Source organism: Mycetomoellerius zeteki, unplaced genomic scaffold, assembly GCF_001594055.1.
Source record: "Mycetomoellerius zeteki isolate Tzet28-1 unplaced genomic scaffold, Tzet1.0 scaffold228, whole genome shotgun sequence".
Classification (NCBI taxonomy): Eukaryota; Metazoa; Arthropoda; class Insecta; order Hymenoptera; family Formicidae; genus Mycetomoellerius; species Mycetomoellerius zeteki.
Genome location: NW_017257203.1, coordinates 1,164,624 through 1,192,519, shown reverse-complemented (window position 1 = coordinate 1,192,519; position 27,896 = coordinate 1,164,624). Strand labels below are relative to the sequence as shown.

The window sequence follows — 27,896 nt, the reverse complement described above, 5'->3', positions numbered from 1 at the left end:
TATATTGTTCGCATTTTGATAATTTGCCAACAGGAGTTGATACTTGGCTGACACTTTGACCTCCAATGAGCAAATCCAGCCACGCGCACGAATAAAAATGTTTCCAAATATATCTATACTGTAATTTTTAATGGAAGGACACAGTTGACTAATCACCGATTCTGTTTCGCTTACACGTGAATCTATATCGAAAATTGGTTAGTTCGTGTCCGAGCATTTTCATGATACAGCTATTTCCCAGATGAAACATTGCACACCATATCCATGCTTCCCTGTAGCGAATCGTAATTAGAATGTAAAGATTAAACTTGGGCCAAAAGATTTACAACTAAATCCTAACCACTAGTATAAAGTATATTAAAATTAATTATTAATTTAAACATTGAGAAATATTGTAATATTCAACTATTATATAATTGAACAACTTTAACCGTTCTTATTTTCCGTAATGTATGATTCAATTAGATCGCAGCAATGAATCTCGCCACTTGTCTTTTGGAATTTTTTTGAAGCGTGTTCTATCTCTTTATCGAATGGATCTCTTCATCGATCTGCGACGATTAATTGCCACTGCTATTAAAAGAAGAATTATATCTGGAAAAGTTCATATTTAGAATTTTTGAAAATATGATGCAAAATTTCTTGTTACCTGGATTTTCTCGTCACAATCTTTTATATATCATTCAGTTTTTCAACGATATCATTCTTTGAATTTTATGGTTTGTTTTATGAAAGTAACCTTCTATAAAAATTAAAAATTATTTGAAAAAATACTCGAATATTATTAAAATATTGGAATAAAAAAACTTAAATTTTTTTACATTATGTATACGCGAATGTCTATATTTTCTTTAGAATTATGGCAATATTGATGATAGTTCTTTTTACTTTATCGCACATACACATGGCGTACGGCAACTACATCTTCCATTTAATCCATTTCGCATTTGCACTTGTTGTTTACGATGTATATGAAGAAAAATAAAAGTAATAATTTCTCTCTTCAATTTCTCTCATATCCGTTAATATACTAATTATTTCCAAAGAAATGCAAATTTAATTTATATTTATATTCAATTTATATTTAATTTATAGCAATCAATAAACATAATAGTTGTTAATAAATAAATTGTGGATTTCTAAGCAAAAGATATATTTTTAGAAAACAGGATGATGAGATCATGTTTTATAAAAACCTATATATTTTCTAAAAAATATATATATTCTAAAAGTATTTTTTTAAATATTGTATTGTGTATATTTGTAAATTCTATACATATATTTATATTTTAAAAACTGTTGTATATTTTATATTGTGAAGATAATTATATTATTTACATAATTAAGAATTTATATAAATAATTTTGATTAGATAATAATTTTTTATTGATAATATTTTTACATGAAAAACATATAAATAAATATACATTGTTATGAATAGATATAAAAATTATTTAATGCTTAATTATTAATTTTTTTCTAGAAAATTACTCGTGTTGAAAAATTCGCAGTTTGATTGTAAAAAAGAAATACAAAACACGATTCGAGTAGATAATAAGCACGCAGTTCGGTAATAGGGATGCTTGTATTCATGCGATCACATTCATATCAATTGCAATATGCTCAAAGAGCCAATTGAAATGCCGCGTATATTGTGATAACAGTAAATTACGTCAACCGGATCCATTAGCATTAATTATCGACTGTTAAATCGTCTGTCATAATACCTACAATATATTTCGCGTCGAATAAGTGATAATTGTAACGAATATTTTTTCATTTTACTTTTTTCTCAGTTCTAACTTTCTTTCTTTTTTAGCAGCACGAACAGTTAATTATAAGATTGCGAACTATTCAACTACAATTAATAGTGCTCTTAATTACTCCTAGAACTCACCAGCAATTACGTTTGATATTTTCGTTTTGCTTTTATAATTGAGTAGAGTTCTAGACATTTTCTAATTATACAAGTATTTATGCATTACTATGGTATATTGTGAAAATAAATATAATTTATCTTGACAAATAATAGATATTTAAAAATAATTAATATCAAATAATTAATATAAAATATGACATGAGTAAAAAATTATAAAAGAATCTCTTCTATGTAACAGTGTTGATTTTGAACTGAATTTCGATATTCGGCATATCAAGATTATACATAATATTTAGTTGCTTATATATTTAATATTATAATTTTAGAAAAGTAATTTTTGTAATTATGTTTATAGATAAAATTTTTTTAGATATCCGAAATATTTTATAAATATTTTGCACATTATAATATTTTGTATATAATATCTTTCATAAATAATTATATTTTAATGTATTATAATACATTACTTGGTACAGTTTACAAGCAGAAAGATTTCAATTGATAATAATTATTGAATATTTAGTGATCTATAGCAGTTCTTGTGATAAAAAAAACTATTAAATTTATAAAATTTTTCAATTCAAAATTACAAAATTCAATATCTTATACAATATTATACCACATTCCAAAGTAATTTGAAAATCATTTAATCGATTGTGTTCGATGGAACGCAAATGCAGCTGCGACGATATAATTGATTCACGCGCAATGAATCGAGGAAAGAGGGGGAACATTATTGAGACCGCGGGCTTATCATTTACCGTCAGCTGTTGATAGGTACGGAAATCCTCTTAGCCGTCGACAGTATTCTGATCGAAGCTGAGTTGTGATGCATCAACGAATACGGGATTCAGATTCACAATTGCGCGTCGCTTGAATTTTCCATGTTTCGCATAACTGAATTCGGATACGGATACGGTTTCTTGTGACACAAAATCGATAACTGTTCTAACGTAGTATTATTCTGTAATTGGGCGTTTATATATATTTTAAACGGCTAGTAAGAGTGAAATTCTAAAAAAAAGTATCGAAAGATAATTTGGCTTTACTTTTTAATGTGGATGTAGATATGTGAAAGAGCAATTACTTCTGAATTTCTACGGCAAAGATAGCCCGCATCTTACATCTTATTTGATCTTTAATCCGTAGTAAATTTTACCGACAAAAGGAATTTAATTCGGATTTTGATTATTTAATCAAAATATGCTTTTTTAAGTAATTTTTCTCTCTAGCATCGATCTAAAATACAGTACAATATATTTTTACAATTGCTTTTAATGAAGCTTATTGTGATGAAAATTTAATTTATATCTGAATATTGATGAGTCATATTCAATGGAAATATTTATTTATAGGTTTCTGTACTTGCAATGAAATTTTCTTAAATCTTTCTATTTTTTTTTTATCAGAACGCTTAAATTAGCAGATCAAATTCATCATATTTAATGATTAAAATTAAAATAAATGCAAATCATATAAATTATATTTTCTTTGATCTTCGCTTTATTGGTTCTTGTTTGTTGAACTATTCAGTAAATAAAACATATCATGGCGCATGGGTAAGAGAGTGTCGGTAAAACGGCACTGAATGGCTACGCCTACTTACTGACGTATACAGAGTACAGCATATTACATCGATTCTATACATGTACCTCGCTGCCATCGACATCGAACCATAAAAATAATACAGTTGAACGTGGAACGTATTCTTTGCAACGTGTCTCGGCAAACGGAAATAAAACACGACTGGTTTGACTTATATACACAATGCCAGGAGACTCACGCTTATTGTGCGATTCTTTACACGTGATCTATTTCGCCGTTTTTCGAAAAGATCACTGTATATTTGGCATATTTATATAATTGGCTCGAAACGCTACCCCGTCTTTTAAATAAAATGTGTTCGTACATGTTTGCGTTAGTTGAAATATAAGTATCCCAAAAAGATTTGTATTTATACTCTTTTACTTGAGTTCTTATTTCAAGAAACGAGTATAAAATATACTCGGTTATTTTTCATTATTAAGTATATTCCAAATTAGATATACTTATAGAAATAATTAGCTATACTTAGAATAAAATTTCGTTATTTGAAGAGATGCAGACAGTTTAATAATTATGTTAATTAGAAAATTAACTGAGTCTGTACTTAACTGAAAAGCAAACTGATTATTCACTGAAACTTGATACAATTAAAATATTGTGTTACTTCGTAATATTACATACATATGCATATCTGTGTAATGTGATATACGTACATATTATTCATTGTAATAATCCATAAAATTTTAGAAACACTTTCCGAGAAATTTTAGAAACAATAATCCAAGAAAAAAGTTATAGGTAAAACTTTATTTACATATATCTATATCTTTTTATATTTCCAAACTTTACCAAACTTTACCAAACTTGAAGACAATTCCACTTTTATTAAAAAAATCATTTCCGTCATTTATCTTATTTTTATGTTACTTTTACTGTCAAAGAAACATACGCAAGTAGCTTAAATAAGATTGCACACATCTTAAATGAGAGTCTTAAAATAAAATTTCTATAAGTGTTCTTAAAAAGGCATATATTTTTATAAACGCGCACATTAAACGATTAAAACACCTCTTAAAAATGAACTTTTATGTTTCTGAGCGGATATTGTCAAAACGGTAAAAGATATAAAAAAAGTTTTTTAATCAAAGGTTTAAAATTTTGAATGAAATTTTATATAGTTTCAAAGGTATTTGAAGTATTCAAAACACGATGTGAAATTATCCAAGCATTGTTATGGTAATATATATCATCTGTAAATATATTATTTAATAATTATGCGATTTTTATGCTTTAATTTATACGATTGTTATGCTTTACTGCTAATCCCAATTCTTACTTCAAGTAAATAAATCGCACAAAAAATATTGCTTCGACATAACGAATCGCTAATCACTGGAATTAATTAATCGCATGAGTGATAATTGCTATTTGTTTATAATATATGTTTACGTTTTTCTTTCTTTTTTAAAAGATTTTTTTTGCTGTAATTTATCCGTCTGTACTGGGAAAAAATATAACTCGGAGAGATAATAACGAAACGATATGCAGGGCGATTCATACCGTTGTGTTTGCTGCTGAGACTCGTATACAAATAACAGCGAAATGACTATTTACACATAACATATATGCTGCGATAAACGTGTGCAAAGTGTCATGTTTGCCATTACGTCGCTGTTATGAGATCTATGAAGCAAATGTATATGCTTTTTTTCAAGTTTTTTATTTTTATGAAGCAATCGTATTCCTTTTTCAAGTTTTCTGTTTCTCTCTTCCATTTTAAATTAATTTCGATGAAAGCTTATATCACGTAACTTGAGCTTCCGTTTCTAGTGTTATCAACATCAACCAAGATAATGATTAATTTTGCCTTCTAATATACAAATATTGAGGCTCTTATAGTTTTTGAGCAAGAAATTAAAAGAAAGTTTAAAATTTTTTTCAAATTTTAATTAATAAACAGATTTTAATATTTTGTACAAAATTTGTAAGAGATGAGATTTCTTTTTATATAAAAAATATTGATTTAAAAAATATAAATATCAAGTACTGACAGTAGATTTCACGTGATTATTTATTAACTCGATAAAAATTGAAAGAATAGAATCATAGGTCGCAGTTAGTTTAATTATCTTACATGTATTATGTTGAAAATAAAACTAAGAGATGAAATTAAAACGAAATTTTGTTACGTCTTTAATTGAAATTTTAATCATGCGAAATTTTCTGTAAGAGATAAGTTCTATAATAAAAACTTTGTCACGCGAAAGTAAACAAGTAAATGTCAATAGCAATTAATTAGAAAGGTTTATAGAAATTTGATCATCTTGGTTATATAGAGCCGATTATTAAGCAACTAATAGGGAAGGCAAGAAGAATGAAATAAGTTGCTTACATTGTTCGTCACTAAATTACCCCTCCACCTTTAAGAAGCTATTATGCAGAAGCTGTTATGCACGAAGGAAAACCGGAGAGTGCAAGACGTGAACAAAGCGTTCGAATGAATCACACAAGAATGATAAATTAACAAACGCGCCTATATCGTCATTGTAATCGTAAAATAAATGCAAAAGTTTTTTCACAAAGAATATTCAATTTCTTCATTGTATAACTCCTATTTTTTATCATCATCGCTTGATGTCGTGTTCCACTTGCTTCCCCAAGATTTTCCTGCACATCGCTTAAAACCGCTTTCTTTTTCCACCAGTGTTTTCTAGAGATCATTTCGTTTAATATTAAAACTCCGCAAGAATGATCTCTCGCAATTTCTCGTTATATTTATTTTTTTTATTACAGCGATTTTTTTAATGTAGTGGCATCTGTGTTTATCTTGCTTGTGCAATCATGCTTAGAAAGTTGATTAAAACTTCTTTAAGGTTTCTCGATTGTTATTGAAAATTATTTTTTATTACCGAGACAAACTCGCAAACTTGTATGAATATACTAACAAATTATTATTGCTTGAGGAATGTTGCAATGGATTTAAAGGAAGCTTGAATAATAACTCTCTATCGGAAATTGTAATTAGTTTACAGATTCATTCCCGGGAGTATCAATTTTTTTATTAATTATCTGAAAAGAATCTATTACTTCTTTTTTCAAAGGAGAAGCTGATTAAATAAATGCTGTTAAAACAATTTACAAAAGATATTTTTTATCAAATCAGTTGGAAATGTTAGCTCTAATACAGTTATACATACAATTGAATAAATATAATCGAGAAACCTGACGAAGAAATAAAATTCTAAATTTCGGAAAAGAAGGAAGAGATTATGATCTAGACGATGTAAATTTTGCAGGGCCCACCTTGGAACCACCATTGCCCAGGCGAAAGAAATGTCCGGAGCTCGCTTACAAGACGCACGAATTTATCACGGCAGCGGATGGCGGTGGTATCGACGCTATCGACTCAAATGTCGTAGCTGATAAAGTACGGGTAAGGAGTGTTGATATTATATTAATAACTCTGTAATTCTTTATAACAATTTATAACAACATCTGTATATACAGTCTGATGAGTACGAAATAAAATAAAACCCTTCATATGTGAATCATATGTCTAAGATTTCACGTGCAATAAGAAAATTCTAGCAAAAGAGTTTTTAGGAGAAGAGGTCAATTGAGTTTGAAATATCGGTCTTCAAATCATAGGAAGTTACAGCAACGTCGGCACTGCCACCAAGTCAGCTCAGCAAGGCGATATCTCGTATCAGTACCGAGTACCGACTGCAGTTCGCCTGGCCTAGAAGACCGCAGTTGACAAATGGCGAAACTCAAGCGCCGGTTCCAGCTGCGGGGGTTCCTGCAGGTACCACGGGTCCACCTAGGAAGTCGCTCAGCATGGGTGCCCTTAAACAGGGCATGGTGCCTTCTGGACCCGCGCCGGTACACAAGAAACGACCTGGCGACTTTGATCACAAACGCGATGGTACTTATTTAATGCCACGACAAATTGTTTTCAGCATTAATTCGAATCCTGAACAAACGTTGCGAATTTCGAATTTGTCAAATATCAATATTTTTGTAACTTTTAATTATTGACTTCTTGCCTGTTTCTATCTTTTCTTCTTTCTTTCAATTATTCAACATTTTTGTTAGAGAGAATCCAGCATTAAATCGTATAAAGTGGTGGAGTAACAGGTGGAGAGTAGAATAAAGTTTTTTGATTACAAATTACAATATGCCACTTATTTGAGAGAGAGAGAGAGAGAGAGAGAGAGAGAGAGAGAGAGAGAGAGAGAGAGCTGTGGTAATCAATATTATTTCTTCAATATCAGAAATTTGCACTTGTTCGTCATTATGCATTTGTCATTATTTCATTGAATTTTGTTGTAATAATGTAATAAATCGAATATAACGATTATATTTATGAAAAGAAACTGATCTCATATTGCACACATATTATACACACACGTATAGACACAAAAGCGTATTCAGCGTATTTTTGTATATTTCCCAGGGCTCCAAGCATCAGAACTGGAACCGTTGGTGGGTGGCACTGGAACGGACATGATCGACGGTGTGGTACCAGAGGGCGATGAACGCGAAGAGGATCTGTCGGATTTGAAAGTAGCTTTCAGGTCAGATTGTTAGTCGGATGTGTTAGTACGGCTTTTCACGTAAAAAGATTTGATATCCTCATGAAAGAGGAAACATTTTAAAAGAAACAGAAAGTAAAAAAGGCATCTACGACGATCTTGATCGGTGTGAAGACGCGACGATAACGCGACGCGATGATTACGTGATCATTACACGTAAAATTGATTATTTGCAGGGGTAAAAAGTCAGGTAGAACTGTGCGGATATCGGACAATAAAGTGCCGGAAAAATCAAAGTCAAGACCATTTCCCACGGCGGAAGTGATCGAACTCCGGCGACTCGCTGACGAGTACAAGGTAATCCATGGGAGATGTTTCGTCGCTTTAAAATTGGGGTTCTTATTCGAGTTCTTATTTCAAGCCAGTTTTCCCCATGTCGTATTCGTTCATCTTTACGTGAATCCTTCGTTCGATCTCTTTGTTTTGCGTTTAACTGCTCGATTGATCTGATCGTTAGGGTCGTCGAGTTTATCTGTTAGTGTTTGTGTGTTATCGGCGAATGGCAATTTTCTACTAGTCGTCGAAATTGCATGTTTTGTTTACTCCTTCCTTCAGTGATGTCATCTTTAACAACGAAAGTTCAGCCGTTACAAGTCTGCCAAATTAAATGTCTGCTTTAAATAACAACACATATAATACAAGTGAAATAATTTTCGATCATATCTCATAAGATATTTTACAAAAATCGCTCAGTTAATTATTTATTTAGTCGGTTGTTTTATTTAATGCGATTTTTTAATGAAAAAACATTCCTTTAAAATTAATCTTAAACCGATTTCTCCGCGATTTCGAGAGTGTAGTCTCAAAATTTCATCGTCTGAGCGTATTTTAGAAAAAATAAAAGGTATTTTAGTGTCTTCCTAGCATGTTTTGTATGTTTTCTTAATGTAGCATTGATTATCGTCGATTAATTAATTTTGATTAAGCTAATTATTTAAAATGCTATAAAAACCGAATTTTTAATTACGCAAATTCTAATTTAAAGATGAATTTTTTTTATAAAGATATTGGATGCAAGTTCAACTTGCTTGATTATATAAAAAAACGACATAATCAAGCAAGTGTTGAATTGTATCCAATATCTTCATAAATAAAAAAAGATTTTACCAAAAAATAAACTTTAAGATAAAATTGATAAAAAAACTCTAAATAAAAATCCTCGCTGAATCTAATCTAAACACAAATAACTTGATTACTTTCTTTTTAATTTTATTGTACAAATAGAGAAAAATGTTAATATGTGATATATACCTACAAATTTAAGTGCCCAAAAATAAATTTATAAATTACATGATTGATAATAAAGTATAAGAATAACATTTTACATTACAATGAAATGCGAATTATTGTTTTCTCTTTTTACAATATTAAATTAGTATAAAAATCGATTTTCCGTCAAGCTTTATATTAAATAAAGTTACAAGACTGTTCTTTCTGAAACAGAATTAAAATTTTTCTATACATATAGTTAAAAAAAAGAGTACTAGAGCTCGTGGCAGCAGTTTTACTTCTATTTTGCTGAAATTTTATTTTCAATTTTATTTGAAAAATATGATAAATCTTTTGTTACAAAACTTATGAAATATGGTATATTATTAATTGTGATAAAAATAATGTCTATTATAAAAAATGAAGGTTAAGATAAAAAAAAAAGTAAATAACTATTATTGTTTTGAATATCTCATTTCAATATACATGTTCATAAAAATATCGTACTAAAGATTAAAAAAAACAATATTTTAAAATAATTCGTTTAAAGGTAGGATGAAAGACTTAATCAAAGTTGATGTTGATCGATGTCGGTGTGACGTTTTTAGTGTTATCCTTTTCTTAAAATGTGTCGCCGCGTCACTCAGTTTGATTAGATGTTCATGGAAATAACAATACAGACACACAGACGGATGCTGATACATTTTGCTTTGCGTTAGCATCGTGACTGGGGTTGCGGTCTGGCAGCCGAGGACGAAGCTTCGCTGTGGAAACGAGTCTCCAGTAACCACGCGCTCAACGCCCTATCCCTTGCCAGGCCAGTACACTATACTCCATCATTTTCCAACGAGAAACTCGTTTTTATTGCTGTTGTTGTCGTCACTGTTGTTGTCACTGCCGTTGTTACGTAACAACGCTTGTTGGTTTGTCGGAGTTGTTCAACAATCACGATTCATTCTTCGCGATACATTCTTTCACATCAATTTATCAACGAAATGTTTTGTAGAAATGCATAGTTAGTTATCGCGTAATAATTTGCCACAAAATATTGCTGTCACGGAATATCTAGTATTAATTATTCGTTTTAAATATACATTCGTTCAACAGAATTTCTGCTTTCGAATTTTAACTACTAGGAAATTCCGTCGATGAACACTAATAAGTTAAACTAGACCGCAATGTGAATAATAAAAGTAAATAAGAAGAATACGATTGAGGCTGAATCTTAGTGTTCAATAATATTTCTATGTAAATGTTACATATATATCTTTCAGTTAAATAAACTGCGTGTCAGACTTGAAAAGCAATCATAAACTGAAGCTGAAATAATATTTCAAATTAAATTAACTGTCAATTTAATAATGATAAGCATTTTACCATAAAATACTACAAAGAACTCCGTCGATCAAGTTTATTATGGACTCGTATTTTTTTTACTTTTGTATGGTTTTTTTTTTTTTTCAAAAATATGAAAAAGAAATTATAAACAAGAAATTCAGTTCGAAATAACGTGAAATATTTTTAGAAATATGTGTGTAAATTCAACTATACTGTATCATGAACGCACTTTGAACACACGTGTGTATCGCTTCAAGAAACTTGCACTCTTATTAATTTTATCTACCATTTTGAAGGTCGTCATTAAACAGATGAATTTCTAATAGGGTTGCATTTAAACCATTCGAAATTCTTATATTCGATAGACATAAATGCACCAAACACCTCGCTTTGAATTACATGCGTCGTCCACACACGTTGTATCCACTGTGCGATCGTAAACGTCGTTTATCACGGATTTGCGTTATTCACGCAAAATAAATAAGAGCACTCGTGAGAATTCGAGCGTGCTCGCACCTTCACACGGATTCCGTCGTAGTCAGCTAGTTCACTTTATCGATTCGAACGAATCGATAACCGGCTTCATATGATCGTCATAGAATCTCTTTTTGATCAATTGTTCAGGTCGGTCACCAAAGAGGAGAAAGAAAAGGAGAACACGAGGAAGGTCGCACCGATCGCTACTATGCCACCGGCGGGTCGACCGTCCTCGGTACAAGCTAGACCAATCCACGGCATAATGCAAGACGAAACTAAGGCAGTACGCAAATATCCTATCGAGTAGTTTATCCTCTCATAGAATCGGTTTCTATGAGAAGGCTATTGAATAAATATCGGCTATTGAACATCGTCGAAGTATCTTGAAGTTGAGAATCGAGACGATGTAACTTTTTTCGTTATTTTAAAACGAGATTCAAGGATTATTTTTTTCTCTTTAATTTATGCACGATCTTAAAACTATTGTTCACGACTATTATTTTGCAACTGCTATCTTTTGTAATTTAACGTCTTTTTTTTTAAGAAAAAAAATGTGGATCAGTCATATAGATAAATCAATATTGTTACATTGTTTATTAATTGTTTGAAATTGAATTGACGAAGGGTGTGTATATATATATCCTATATATATATAGGATAATAATTGGGAAAGTTACTGAAACTATAGCTCAGTCATTTTATATTTTGTGTTATGAACAGAATGAAATAAATTTAACTTCAGGAAAATTCTATTATTTTCAGTAGTATATAATACAAAGAAATATGTATAATATTTGTAAACGTAAATATTATAAAAAAAGTCAATAATTGGATTTGTTGCATGACTTAATATTATATTTTTAACGATATATTTTTAAAAGGATGTTTTTAAATTATTGTTATCTGAATATGTACAATAATTGAAGCGCTTTTGAAAAATTAGTAAATACACTTTCCGATATTAACTATATATGTTATCAAAGAATTTCAGGTAAATTTCTTTCATGGAAATCGCTATCCAGGCTACCCATAATAATATTTCTTTTAAATATACAATTATTGATACAATTAGTAAAATTTTAATTTTTTTATAATATTTTTACAAATTCGTAAATGTAAATTTTTTGCACTATGAGCTAATAAAAATAATTAATTTATTCTGTAGTATATATGTCCTGATAATAAATTATGTCTTACTTAGTAAGTTACTTTTTATTTTAAATTTTATTAAAAAATTATTAAATATAATTCTTAAAAATTTGAATATATTTATGAATTCTAGTTATCTTGTTATTTATAAAGTAGTGAAACTTTTTCACTCAAGTACGTAAGGCAAACAACACAACATACCCAATTATATTTCTAATACAATTTTGTTGTAGGATACTGATCGAGCCATCGCTCGCGCAAGAAAGGATTTCTTGATCCGCCACCATCTCGATCGTACAACTGGTGTGGGTACGTGGTTAACAAATCAGATTAATTAATATAACAACAAGATAATAATTGTATATCTTTATTGTCTTGTTGAAGATAATCTATATCTCTATCTATCCTTAATTTATTTGATTATTATCAACAAACGAATAAATTATATATGCATATAAACATTATATTTTGCTTTCTTCCTCGTTTTTTTGTAAATTGTTCTGAAAAAATGTCATTTAAGGTGACGGTGCACTGCTTCCCTCTCCAACGAGAGAGAAACTGGAGCCCGTGATACCACGGCGACGTGATGATGTGAAGGAGCATCGGGACGAAATTCAACCACGAACCAAGTCCAGTCCGAAAAATAGTCCGAGAACCGGACGCTCGCAGAGCCTCGGACCGACCGTCACCGATCGCAGATCGCCCAAACGTCAGCCTCCTCGTGCACCGTCTGTTACCAAGGATGCTAAGGTATATTACTGATTCATAAAGAACACTTAGAATTAAAAAGTATTATTTGTAACATATAATTATTATCGTATAAAAGAAATTTCGGAAGAGGAAGAAACACGTATTTTAGTATCATATATATTTTAAAAGACTATCTTTTATATACATACACGCATGCACATATATATATTCATATTGATATCCATGAAATTATATGGACCAAATTTTGATATTGCATCAGTCGAAACGGACGTATCAAGGGATTTGCTTTCTTTTGTCAAGGAGAAAGAGAAAGAGATGAAAGACAAGGATAAGGAGCACAGGGAGAAAAGCGGCGAGCCCGAAAGACATCCACGACCGAGTAAGTAACGTAAATTGAAAGTTACATTTTGCGTTAGTTATCGGAAGTATTCTCAGTCGGTTACCCTAAGGGGATCGTTTCCTGAATCGATTAGAGCTCGTAATCTGTCAGTCGAGTCCCCTTTGCATTTTCGTGCATAAACTGGATTTGGATAGAGTATTTACATATATATCTATATTATATATGACCTTTTGGACTGCTGTCTGCTCTTGTCGGCCTCGAAAGTCAAACGTTCGTCGTACATACTTATTATACTTGTACAATTATACTCGTACGCCAGAGATGCTCACCGCTCGCGAGATTTATTTATATAGCTGTTACTTTGTTCGTTCTTTGTTATTCTATTTGCTAAAATGTATTGTAATAAAAAATCTTTTGTTTTAAAATTGTCTAATAATAACGTCATACTGTGCTGAGAGATATATTAAATTTTTATATTTAATTTGCTCTCTGTAAAAGTTATATGAAGCGAATTATTTTATATGTAGAGTTAAAACGCTGATGAATTATATATGCGTCAGAGGAAGTAAGTAATAAGAGTAAAAGCTTAAACGATTTAAGTTTTATTTGCCGAGGCATTTGGTTATGCTAAGAATACTTTGAAAATATATTCATAAATGCATAAAAGCGTTTGAAGTGCGGTGAGCGTCAATTATTATAATTGCGTCGTCATTAATGTTTAGGCAGATGCATGATAGTTCTGTCTATTTGTTTCTATTTCTTTGCCTCTGCCTTTGAAACCTTCATCTAGTAATGGGTAGTTATATCGATAGATACTGTAAATTATTTGTGCGATGTATTATTCGCCTTCGTAGTCCTTTGCGATTAGGCGAGAAAAATCCTGTTTTCAACCTGTGACGAATCATGTTGATACAGTTTCCCCACATCGATTCCATATCGTCCATCAAATCCATTATATCTCATGCTATTGTTCACAAAATTTATTATCATTTTTTAATAATATTATATAAATATGTGTAACATATTTTTTATTATTTAAACTATTAAATTTTTTTATATATAATTGTTTTTATTCATGCGAAGAATAAGATAGATTATCATATTTACTTAGACATTGCTTTTTATATATAATGTTAATTTTTTTTATTTTATATTTTATTATATTTTTTGTCTTATATTATAGTTACGTTAAATTCTTATTGCAACGTTAAATATAGCAAATAATAAGATTTAAAACAAACTTGGAATAAATTTTGAGATTAAGAGAATATAACAAAAATCTATACAAGTCTAATGAGAAAAATCTAAAACGAGGTTTGAATTGTATATGTTCCAGAAACATTGTGTATGCTACAAACTTTTTAAATACAGCTGTCATCTGGTGATTCATTGTTCAATGTAATCTGCAATGTTAACTATCTAAGACATTATTATGTCGTTAATCAATTATAAATCCATTATCGTCCTTCCATAATCCATTGGTGTAAATTAACGACAAAACTATTAATATACAATATTGACAAATATATGCTTAAGAGATTACTATAGCTTTCGAGGCATTTCAATGATGCAATCACGAAGCCAATGGGTCGTACATCTTCCATCATCATTGATGAGTATAACGATCACCATTATGAATTATCGTATAAATCATATTCATTATCCTTTCATAATGGTACTTTCTTTTCCACCCTTCTCTTTCTCCTTCTCATCTCTCTCTTCTCCTCCACTTTTTTCTTTTCTTCTTCTCCACTCCCTTCCCTCTCTTTCTTTTTGTTTCTTTCTTCAGTTTTCACGCATCAGTGGCAATCTCGATCATCATGTTCACTGTCTCGTCATTATCGTTATCATCGTCTTGATAGTAGTGGTGGTAGTGGCGATGATGGTGACGATGATGATTTTGATAATCGTCACCATTGTCGCCATCTCTGTAATTGTTATCAGTGTTATCATCATCATCATCATCATCATCATCATCATCATCATCATCATCATCATCATCATCATTATAATTATAATCATTATCGTTGTCATTATTGTCATCATCTTCTACTTTATCGAAATTAATACTCGTTCCGAATTACCTATCCTCTTCGCGAATCCTAGCTTTTTTCTCACAAGTTCTCGCACGAGAATATACGATCGCAAGGAGACGTGTCGTGTATTAGATTGATCAGGAGTGGCAGCGGGTGTTTCAGCCGCGGCAGGCCCAGGCCAACGTGTCCGTTGGAGCATACGGGAACCCGCGACTACGGTTCCCCCGGCGACTGGCTTGTCGACGCCGCCTATACCGCCATTACCGCCGCCACCCTCGGGCCCAGGGCCTGCTCCGCTCCACAAGAGGCCCCCGCAAGTCCCACATCGCAAATGTACGTTTATTGTACCTGGCCACGTACACCTGCTGTGCCCGCTGTCTCTCACGTCACGTCGGTCTGGCATATTTTCAGAATTACTGCATACAAAAGAGCCCGCTCCATTACTCTTTCTTCCCTTTTATAATTCATCCTGACTCTCTCACCTTCTGACTCGATCTCGATGATCTCTGATTGCATTTTAGATTTGCTGTAAATTTTTTGCAGACTTCTCTCCGAATGGTCCCCGAAAAATTTTTGCAGAAGATTAGAAATTCGCAAAGCGAATTCATCCCATTTATTTTTTTAACTAAATTTTCTTTCCCTTTTCTTTTTCGCCGTTGTGCGCGAATCATTTTTGATGCATGATTATTGATCAATCTAACTAAAAGATCTTCTTGTATGTGTGCTGAGTGCATATGGTGCACTTCTTCTCTATCGCCAGACATGGATTTCTATGGATTTACTTTATATTTTCACATGAATTTCTTCTTAAAATTTAAATCTTGTTTCAAATATGTCTACATTCAAATATTTATCAAGTATTGATTCGAGTAATGAACTGAAATACAAAGTACATATAGACAACAATATACACTCATGAGAGATATAAAGTTCCGTTTTCCGCGAAGCCTATAAGATAATAACGGGTAATTATAACTATAAAGTAAAAAGATAAATTATAAAATAAGATTATAAAAAGATTTTATTATTGAGAGTTTTAAATTGAGTTTCGTTTTGCGAATTACTTTATCAAGAGATAACGAGCTTAACAATAGATTAACTTAATTTAACAAATAAATTTGTTAAATCATAATTTATCGTTATTCTGATACAATAAATATTACAGTTGACATCAACTGAATTGGAGTAATTAATTAGCGCGTGTATTCGAGCGGTACGAAATATCGTGACAAGAACCAACGTTATCTTACAATTAGTCGCTATAGAAGAGATGACATTTTCTGGTTGATATAATCCATCTCCTCAACTGCAATTAGGCTCCTGTATATTCAAGCGAGGGCGAACGATTAATCTATTTTGATAACTTCGAGATATAGTATATACAGGGTAGTGAAAATGTTGTGGGGAAACTCAAATTCAGCTCTTGTCAATTTCATGAAAAATAACGCCAATTTTACTTATCTTCTGAATGATAATAAAGTATAATTTCATAATTTGAATAGCAATATTTAAAACAATTATCAAATTATGATAATCAAATAATTATTGAGAGAGAACTAATTTTTTTGAGAAAGTCAATATTGAAGTATATTGTTAAAAAAATATTTTTTTGGATGTCTATAAGATCATTAAAATCACACTAAGGTATTGCTAAGAAGATTTTTTAGGATATAAATACTTAAGATGATTAAAAAAGTTTTCACAAAAAGATCAGTCGTTCACTTTTCCTTGGAAGCTTTCTTGCCGCGTCGAGTCTCGCGAGAGCGAAGGAGCGCGCTTTCTTAATCGGTTTCGAAATTCAACTTCCGATGAGAATAATCGCGATTAGACATGTGCGCGCACAAGATACGGCCCAAAGAACTCTATTCATCAATTGTACTGTTTCTTGTACAATATGTTTTAGCCTTCCTCGCGACCACCGCCCCTCCCCATCGCCCTCTTCATCACGCCAAACCCACAACCACTACCAACACCACCAACATCACTGTCACTACTGCTAATAATATTAGCGCAAGTACCGCCCCGGTAAAACGTTCCCCGGTAAAGTATTCGGTTCATATGACCGTCCATCACCCACCTACGTCGGGCGCTGCCGCTGCGGCCAGGCCGGAGCGCGGCGTTAAAGATTTAAGCCAAAGGTGCCGTGGTGCGAATGACGAGGCTCAGGCAAAACTGGCCCGCGGCCATTCCGCCGGCGATGATCCATCATCCAAATCATCCCTCGATACGCGATCCGCGTCAAATCGAGCCGCTACTACCGCCGCCCAAGCTAGTAAGTAGCATGTTGTGCCGTGGCTAAAAAGAGAGTCCCGGTTTATAGTCTCTCGCTCTTTTTTTTTTTAACGTTGTCCAGTCATTAGCCAGTGTCTTTGCTTCGTGTGCTCGCTGTTCTGTGTATCTATATTGATGTAACTTTGTGATTAATGTAAGACATCTTTGTTTTTGTTTTTTATGTTTACAAAGTGTCCCATTTGAATCGTACTTGAATATCTCGAGAGTTATCTTGAGGTATCGAGATCCGGTTTTTTCAGGTATGGTTTTGTGTGATACCTGATAAAGAGGACATCCGATAAAAGAATTTGACTTGAGCACAGAGGCGTGATCACTTAATTTTCGTCATTTGATCTGCATTGATGTTGGGTATGTGGTCATTCAATTTATTATGAAAAGAGCTATAAACATAGATGTTAAAAAAAAACTTAAGATTTAATTTAAAAAAACAAAGTTGATCTTTATTTCCACTTGAAGTTTATTTCATACCTTTACCCACAAGGTAAAATTTTTTCATTAAAATATGTTCTACTGAAATTATTACAAGCTGAAAAAACCGGACTTTAAATCTCTTATTTAGTTTCGCGGATATTCAAATGTATTAATTAAAATGGGACACACACACACACACACACACACACACACACACTCTCTCTCTCTCTCTCTCTCTCTCTCTCTCTCTCTCTTTCACTTTCTCTCTTATTCAGTAATCTGTACCTTTTCTCTTTCTTTCTCCTTCCATTTCTCTGTATGTCCTAGCCACTGCCTCCGTCTATTGTCGTGTTGCATATGATAGAGTGTCGATTTAACAGAGTTAGTATTTGGATTCTATTACGTGATTATCTATCCCAATTATTTTGCACTCTGAAAAGAGAGTACGATTACATAGAACTACTTTTTTTTAGATGAAAAGTTAGGATAAGTTTCCAAGTTCCATTCAGAATCAGAGAATGAATTTACTTCTTTTTCTAGTGAGTTATAGAAAAGAAAAGTAAAGTCATTCGTTTCTCGTACAATTCTGTATTGAATTTTGCGTTATAAATTTAAAAAAAAAACTACATTATTAAAATCGAAATTTAAAGAGTAATATAAAGATTATGATATAGATTGTGACAAATATTATATTTCTTTCGGATTGATTTCTGTGAATTATATAATATCATCAATTATATAATCAATCTAAATAATCGACGCTCTATCGCACGCATTTCCAATTTATTATGTTCTCCACAACAATTTATTCCTGTGTATACAAATATATGTATATACGCATTCTCTGTGAAAATTCTACTTGAATCGATAAAATAAACAACGCAAAACAAAAGCATGATAAACCAAATCTGTCATTGAAAAATGTGCATTAGTGCATTCGTGGAAAAAAAAGTTTATTATATGAATTCTTTAATTTTGTCAGACATAATTTATCTTCCTGCGTTGAAATCTCCATATATGTCTTAACGATTATATAGGAATCTTAACTGTGATTAACTAGATACTCTTTGAAATTTTTAAATCTGCTTTTTATCTGCCTTTTATCTTGTGTCAAAAATGGTGACAAATTATTCTCGCAGAGAAACTTCTGTACTCCGAAATCTTTTGAAAACTAGATAATATATTAGTGACTACGAACATACAATAAACGATTCGATTTTATTGCCTTAGTATTAGGGCATGTTCACACCTTGACGGAAAAGCAGTGGCTAATCACAACTCGCGCTGGTAGTGTAGTACAAAAAGCCGAAATTATCGATTACCAGTGCGAGTTCTGATTGGGTGCTGCTTTTCCGCTTTCTGCTTTTCCGTTAAGGTGTGAACGCGCCCTTACGTTCGAATATTTGTAGTGGAAATATTTTATCATACAAAACAATATATACATATATATTGTTATTTTTCGTATAGAACAAACTGCATTATTTACGAATTTTCTTCTATGTACAACGGGATAAAATTTCTCAATAATGAGAAGCTCTGGCTTTCTAAATGTAAATGCATATGATAAAAGGCTACACTTTCAATGGAAGGATTACACATTTTTTTTAGTTTATATCTTTCACAGACTGTTATTTCCGAACGTATTCATTCCATTATTTATTTCCGACTCTGATGGCTACCTACTGTCATCTAATACATGATGTGTATTATAGGTTGCAGTGACTTGTAATCGTTAGCTTCCGTAAATTTATTTTATTCTTAAAATATCAACTAGGAGCTTTTGTATAGAACGTCTTCTCGAAGTGGAGATTGTCTTCTTGCCCTTAATAATAAAATAACGGTATATTAGCAGTGCAGCTAACAGTCTTTAACTCGATATTTTCTCTAGAATAATTGTGAAAAATATAATTTAAAAAAAGACTTAAGGAAACTGATAATTCTCAAATCATTTTAACATTAACTTTTAACAGCTTAATAAATTCTAACATTTTAAATATTTTTAATAACACAGATTTATTAAAATTTCCGAAATAAGAATACATATTTCATGTATGTATTTGAATCTATATTTTTATATTGACATATAAAGAGAATAAAAATTCTTCACCAAGAATCTCCATTCTTCACTTTGTTGGAATAATGTAAATAACTTCCATGAGTAAAACTGTTAAATAAGCGAAGCTAGAAAAAATTAAAAAGAAATATAATTTTATAAGAAAACTTTGAGTACTTTTATGAAAGATCTCACTCTTTTTCTCTCTCTTTCTCTTTCCTTTTCTCTCTTCATCAGAAATATTTCTTCAAAGACAAAGAATAAAACTATCCATTTCGTGCGCAAATTGTGCAGTTCCTTGTTCCTTTCGTGTTATTGCGAAGACTCAAGTGATATATAAACAAATAATAAAGCATGAAGTAGTTCAAGTGCGGAAGATCGAGTAATCATTTCCGCGATTTATCGGGAAAACGATATCATATGTACGTTAAGCCCTTTTGTCAACCTGTTGCGCGATATACACGCACTTGCATACTATGGCACATACGTGTGTATATATAAATATATGTAAATATATATGCATATTTTGTGCTTCTCTCTCTCTCTCTCTCACTCTCTCACTCACCCTCTCCCCTTTTTCTCTTTCCTTCCTTTCGCTCCTCCTTCTCTCTCTTTCTCTCCTCATGTCTGTAGCTGTATGTATTGTTGCGTATCTTTATATTGCATCCTGAGAACGCCAATGTACCTTCCGAGATATACATTATTAACAGCCTTCGTGTATTCTATATTCACGCTCGAGAGAGAATCTCGCCTGCACTCGATGCCGGCATTAAAATCTTTTGAGAGGTATCGATATGTAAAAATATTGTATTTTAAGAAATCCAAGACATTTCTTATTGATGAGGGGACAAAGATATCTCGTCGCAGCAGCGTAGAATAATCAGCACTTTCAATGTTGAGTAATATTTATCGTAATGACACTTGTAAAGGATTGTCAATACTGTCTGGGGAAACGATAGTTTAAGTGTTTCTCATTAATCCTTTTGCTGCCTCATCTGCTGGTCCATAATTACTAGATTTACGATAGTATGCGATAGTCAATTAATATATCGGTTTAAGTAATTAATTATATTAATAGCTTATAAAATAATAATATATTTATGACATGTAATATATTATAACTCAGTAAGTGAATAAAACGTTCAATAAATTTTTCGATATTTTAATTAAAATATCACGATGGCGTGATGTCGCAGCGAAAGGTTGATTTCCTCGTTATCTACAATTAATCACGTCGGATTGTGTGTGTCAACGCCTGGCTTTGGACGTCCCAAGCCCACATTCGTAACATCATCCAGTTTAATTTCCCACAGCACTCCGCAACAACTCTCGTAACTCTCTGTCTTTAGAGAAGTAAATATCCTAAACACGTTGAATTCAGCCCGACAAATACAACTGCAACTTTGCCGCTGCGACGATAATGAGAGATACAAACAAACTGTACAACAAATTGTGACCTTTAGTAGTACGCAAATTTTCAAATTAAACTACAAAACTTGAACTGAATCGCAACACAATGATTGCAATCTCAAACATTGTTGATTGCCGCATGTTATTTGGTAAACAAGTAATTTCTTGATAATCTACTTATTACAAGTACAAATAAATTATCAAGAAAAGGGCGAAATATACGAATTGCGGGTATACGAATTAATTTATAACGGTAATTTGTCTCATCATCGAGTGCAAGCTTCGGGGAACACGGGGGGGGTGGGAACCTAGAACGATCATCTACGTCGACGATAAAGCGTTTCGTTTCAAACGTTCCAGTGACGGCGGAACCCCAAGTAAACGGGGATGTCACCGGCGGGGATTCGAGCGTCGCTTCGACGCCACCGTCGCAAACGACAAAGGCAGTGGGGCCAGCGCCTGTCACCCAAGCAAGTCCCTGGCTAAACGACGAGCCGGTGGTGAAGAGTCCACCGGAGCCAACGAGAGTAAAGTCGCCGGAGCAGATGATCATGCGCTCACCGGAACCCGTAAATTGGACCGTACCCCTCGACACCGGCAAGACTTTCACCGTGACGCAAAATGTCCGGGAAGGTAAGACGGCAAAAGAACTCTCGATGGAAGATGCGATCGGAAATTTCAAGATGCACAAAATATTCTATGAACATTTTTATAAAATATAAATGCTTTCAGAATATTTAAATCGATGGGATATATATAGAATCGATATGAATATACATGATGGAATATTTTATTTAGAAATTTAGGTCCAGACAAGAGGTCTGTCTTTTTTTAGCTGAACTTCTTGCATGATTCATCTTTTCAAAAGGTAAACGGTTCAAGAAGTTAAAAGAACAGTTCAGTTAAAAAGAACAGGCTTAATACTATAATCATGTTGGGTAGTAGCTAATTAAAACGTTAAAAGTTAAAAAAACAGTTAATAACTTTTAACTTAACTTAGTTCATTAATAAATGCATTAAATTTTAACTTAATTAAGTTACTTTTAAATGTTAACTTTTTAACTTTTTTTTAAGTTAAAAATGTTTTTTATCTCTTTTAAATGCCTTAGAAAAATAATGAAATATAATGAGATTAAGAACGTATATTCGTAATCCGTTCATATTTTAAGTATTAGTATATCTTAAGTAATTTCTTAAGATATACTAATACAGACTTCTGATTGGCTTATGCCTTATGCTATAAGCCTTAGTCCGGATATATAATAAGTGTTTTAAGCCTTAAGTCATAAGAAATTGACCAATTACAGTCGAATGCGAGGAGAATATTTGACTGTAATTAGTCCATTTTTTATGGCTTAAGGCTTATTAAAAAGTAAAAACCTAAAAAGTTATGTAATATCATATGTAAATAAAAAAAACTAAAAATTTAATTTACTTAATAATCTATATTGTAGTTGTTATTTAATCTTATTTTAAGAAAAATTACATTTTTCATACATTTTGACCTCAAAAATAATTTTTTTCGAAACTAACTTTTTTTTAACTTAAATTAATTCAATATTAACTTAAATTAATTCAATACTAACTTAACTTCCGTTAAGTTAATTTTTTATTTCTTCAACTTTTAACTTAATTTTATTAATTTTGTAAAGCCATTAACTTTACCTTTATTCAGTTAAAAAAAACATTAACTTACCCAACCTTGACTATAATGCAAACGTGTATATATTACTGTTCATGCATAATTTTTTATAAAAGTACGAATATTCTATCTGAAAATAATTTTGTTGGATTATCAAAATCATAATTATAGGACGCTTTAGCAGGTATCTAGAATATAAAAATTTTTGTTAGCATTCATCATCATGCTTGATTTTCCTACATAATTATTTTGATGGTGCAAATTATTTTCAGATCTATAGTTAAATTTTAGATAAATATTTTAACAAATTCTTTCCGTGCATTTTATATATATAAATTTACGGCGTGTTATGATTTAACATACACAATGCCATAGGTAATATTATCATGATCGCAATTCTAATTGTTCCTTTATTTCGAAGAACCTCTGACGCGTCCGCATAGTGAGGCGAAGACGTGGGCACCGTCCTCAGTACCATCGGCGCCGCAATCAGCACCACCAGAGCTTGCGGCTCAACACAAATCACAGCATTCCCAGCACTCTGGCTACAAATCACCCGAAAGCGAAAGCGTTTCGCTCGGTAGTTTTAGCGGCATAAATGGTCACAAGGACTTGGACTCGGAGAGAGACAGTCCATTGCCCACGAACGCTCAGGACACACCTACGAAGGATGAGAAGGTCAGAAAAAAAACTATATCTTTCGATATATAATATTCGCTTGCATGTATAACATTGCACAAATCGCGTACTTTCTTTTAAATGGTGTTTTCTTTTGATACCTTATTTATTATATGTCCGAAAATATTAAAGTAAGGTAATTGAAAAAAGACATTTCATATTTTATTACAAAATAAACGAAAAAAATAAAACACGAAATATTCCGAAAGTTTTGATTGTTTTTTTATGAGTTTAGTTTAATAATTTTATATGTAGGACAACTAGAATAATGGAATTATGTAAAAAATTTTATTTATTTAGTTTTAAAAATATCGACATTGATATTTCGTAAGGAATGCATAATACAAAAAAATAAATAAGTAAAAATAAATAAAAAATTTATTATAAAAATGTATTACGTGCGTATTTCGTATCTTTTTCTAAATATTCCAAAGGTAATATAATTTACAATCTAAATTAATTTAATATAAAATATAATCTCATTTATATTATTTATGTTAAATATAGTACACATATGTAAACGATTGTTACGTTTTACAGCGACAGAGAGAGTAATTTACGACAATTCTTTTGCGTTTAATTTTAGGAGATCACCGATGTTGTCGAGGAAACGAAAGAGCGACAGAGCCCAGAGTCGATAAAGTCAGTGACAGGCACGAACTTGAGACGTCTGGAAGATCCGACGTTCGAGATGGAAAGTAAAAGGGAAGGTAGTATTCCGGTGGCGATCACGACAGCGCCGGTGACGACGACATCGTCGACGTCGTCCGCACCACAGAGTTACCGTGTTCTCGAGGCCGAGTCGCCAGCTCAAGGTACTGGCGGTAGCAGTAGCAGCACTGCGGGTACAGGAAGTAGCACCGGAGGTAGCACTGCGGGTGGTTATCACGTTCTGGAAGCACCAACAGTGGTACCGGGCTCAGCACAACGTTCGGCAGCGACCGATGTCTTAGAGAAGGCGCGAAACCGCTTCGACAAGTTCTGGGGAAAGGGCAACAACGGCGCGGAGAATTAAAAGCAGTGTTCTTCGAAACGACAAGAGAAGAAAAAGACGCTTTGACGAAGAACTACGAACAGTAGGGTAGGGCAGGACAGCCCTTCTGGGAAGAAGGTTATCGTCCCACTCTGCTATGTCCTATCGTCGATTGGTCTGTCCATGTGCTTTCATAGCTTTTAGCTGCTCAGAAAAATATATGTTATACACGTGAGAGCGAAAGGGGGAAAAAGAAGTGAGATGATATCCTCGTGAAGGAATTTTCTCGACTAAACGCCGCTTTGATAATTCAAGATCTTCGGGAATAAAATCCCTTTTTTTTTTTAAATTTTAAAACATTCTGAAAATATTCAAGACTTTTAAGGATTAAAAGAATCATATTACCACGTATACCGATTATAAATCGGAATATCTGAAAAAAAAAAAAAACAATCGTCAATAGAACTTTATAGAAAGACAGAAAGAACAACGGATAACTGATGAGACTAATCGATATTGTTCCTGAAGGTTAAAATTGCGGTCTATAATTGCGATCAATTTATTCGTTTATTAAGGACTACTATGTAACAAGCATACGGTCAAAACGATCAAAATGACGCTACACATTTCAGATTAAGCAAGATCAGATTCTAAGGCTTTCATGCAGACACAAACTCGAAAATGCACAGAAACTCGAGTTAAATTACTCGATCATTAATAATAAAAGCTTCTTTCTCCTTCAAAAGACAGACTGTAGGACAGCGTCATGAATTTGCGGTCGTCGCATCATTAGTAAAAGAAAAGAAAAATAATTCTAGACAAGGATACGTCAGGGTGAAGGATTGACGTGAGAAGCTTATACGACGACGGTGCGTGCAGGTTGCGCGTCGGTCTTGTTTCACATTTCGAATGATTCGAAGAACGTAATCATCTAACACTTACACGTGCTTGCATATACAAATACATAACAATTACATAAGCAACACACGCACACGTACACATACACAACATATACACGGAAAATATATTCGCATCTTTTTTTCATTCTTTGACTGATTAGTGATCTTATTGTGCGAGGTCTCATTAGATTGTAAAAACAAGATACAATTATATGAGATACATATGAATAAGAAAAGTATCTTTGCACATTCTGTCTTGGAATAATTTTTTACGAAGTGAAAAGATATTCTCTATCGCAAAGTATTTCTATTAAAATTGTTTTCATTTGTACTAAAATATGAAATAAAGCACATTGTAGCAACTTGTTTTTTTCTTCGTGCAAAATTATACCAACAAAATTGGATTGTGCAAATGCTCTTTTATTCATTGTACACATGATACGCATACACACAAACACATAGACACATGCTCATTGACATAGAGAGGGTGTCTAGACGAATATACATTTACATGAAAAACATTAACGTTATATAGGATATTAAAATGATCCCGTATACGCGGGATCCACGTAGTTAAGTCCGAATTCTTTTTCCATTGATAAAACTCGAAGCCAAGTATCGAGCCGACAGGTACAGAAACGGCTTGTCGCTATAAATAAATAAAATCTGAAACGAGTAGCCTTCGAATAACCGCTTCGTGCGTTTTATATAAGTCTATATACGGAATATACAATTATTAATACGTATACACGTATGTATACAATTATGGGATATTATCGCACTCGCGGGTTGTAAACGAAATTCAACATCTCGCTGAGGATTTCTCAAATCGAACTGTTAAGTATTATTATTTATTAATTTTTGCATATTTATTTAAATTTAATATATTTAAAATATGTAAAATATTTATTTTTTTTCTTATCTATATTTATATTTTATTGCATTTTATTATGTTTATATTTTTAATGTATTTTATTAGTTTAAAAAATTCTGGAAATTAATTATATTATTTTTGTCGTTTATTTTTATGCAAATACTTTATCGAAGTTATATAAGCATTATATATAGATTGAAGGGATCTGTGGAATCCTTGGCAAAACCATGAACCAGTTTCTTTCGAATAAAGAGATCTCTCTTAATGCACGTATTGTCGCCATGGAAGAATTTACTCCATCTTTAAACCGCATCTCGATCGTTTCGCATCTGATTTTATAGACAAGTTTGTTAATTTCCTCACTGAAAAATATTATGAAGTAAACAATTCTTGATCGCGTTCAAAATATGATTTTAGATATATTTTCTACGTCGCGTGTAAATTTATTTCTAATTATTAAATTCTATTTGAAAGCACAGCATCGATGATAAATTTTTTGAAAGCTGATAAGGATTGATACTTTTTAACAAAGCACGATGCACAGTGATTATATTCCAATATTATATTTCAAGAAATAAAAAAAAAACAGGAAGCTTACTTTAAAAAAAGAGTGATGATTTATATAAGTTCTCAGAAAGTTGAAATAAAAATGATACTATGTCACGAGCTTAGTGATTGCAAGTGATATAAAGAAATCATATAATTATATTCGTCTAATAATATTATATTAAAAACGTTTTAAGAATCGGAAACGATTAATTTCCACTTGATTATTCACCATGTATCGCGGTGCAAATGGTCGGGAGATGCGAGTCACAGACGTAGTTTCAAAAAATTCACGGCCCAATTTAGTCTTCGTATGAAAGGAAATGAATTACTGTAGTGAAGCGTAGTGTTTTTTCACACAGAGTAACATAGCGCATTGAACATCTTCACGATTACGATTTAACACGAAGTGTCGCTGTGTGTATGTGATAATGATAATGATGAGAAAGAAGAAGAAAAATATATAAAGGATAGCGATAATGATAATAATGATGATAATGACGTGATTTGATATTACACTCGATTGAAAAAAACATCAAATTTATCGAGAATACGCAAATTTCTAAATCGATAGCAAATCGAAATCACGCATCAAGAGAGGAAAATGACAAAAAAAAAAACGAAACGAAGATTGATGGACGCTACCTATCCGCTCTGCATGCTATGTATTCCGTCTGATTTCTTACGCAAATATATATTCTTTCATACGTTCCTTTTTGAAGAAAATAATGACGACAGCAAAAAAGGTCTAGATTCGGAGATCGATGACGAGCGAGGTTCGTCGTTCGGACTGCGATAAATTTCAAAAAGACGTATCTTACTATTAAAAACACCGTACA

General features: G+C 32.1%; 1 protein-coding gene across 8 annotated transcripts in view; it reads left to right on the top strand.

Annotated features, from left to right (window-relative positions):
* LOC108723295 (mediator of DNA damage checkpoint protein 1) overlaps positions 1 to 25,536 on the top strand; it is a 66,886-nt gene extending 41,350 nt beyond the window's left edge. For 4 of the 8 annotated variants that reach the window (XM_018448907.1, XM_018448906.1, XM_018448909.1 and 1 more), the window contains 14 exons: positions 6,721 to 6,857; positions 7,073 to 7,349; positions 7,881 to 8,001; positions 8,196 to 8,316; positions 9,948 to 10,045; positions 11,191 to 11,326; positions 12,426 to 12,501; positions 12,713 to 12,942; positions 13,204 to 13,282; positions 15,442 to 15,612; positions 17,183 to 17,551; positions 21,806 to 22,078; positions 23,509 to 23,765; positions 24,352 to 25,536. In XM_018448907.1, the coding sequence (XP_018304409.1) occupies positions 6,721 to 6,857; positions 7,073 to 7,349; positions 7,881 to 8,001; positions 8,196 to 8,316; positions 9,948 to 10,045; positions 11,191 to 11,326; positions 12,426 to 12,501; positions 12,713 to 12,942; positions 13,204 to 13,282; positions 15,442 to 15,612; positions 17,183 to 17,551; positions 21,806 to 22,078; positions 23,509 to 23,765; positions 24,352 to 24,780 (2,774 nt within the window). In that variant the 3' untranslated portion in view covers positions 24,781 to 25,536. The remainder of the gene's footprint in view (positions 1 to 6,720; positions 6,858 to 7,072; positions 7,350 to 7,880; positions 8,002 to 8,195; positions 8,317 to 9,947; positions 10,046 to 11,190; positions 11,327 to 12,425; positions 12,502 to 12,712; positions 12,943 to 13,203; positions 13,283 to 15,441; positions 15,613 to 17,182; positions 17,552 to 21,805; positions 22,079 to 23,508; positions 23,766 to 24,351) is intronic. The other 4 variants (XM_018448911.1, XM_018448910.1, XM_018448913.1 and 1 more) reach the window with 4 other exon arrangements.
* Positions 25,537 to 27,896: the final 2,360 nt, after the last annotated feature.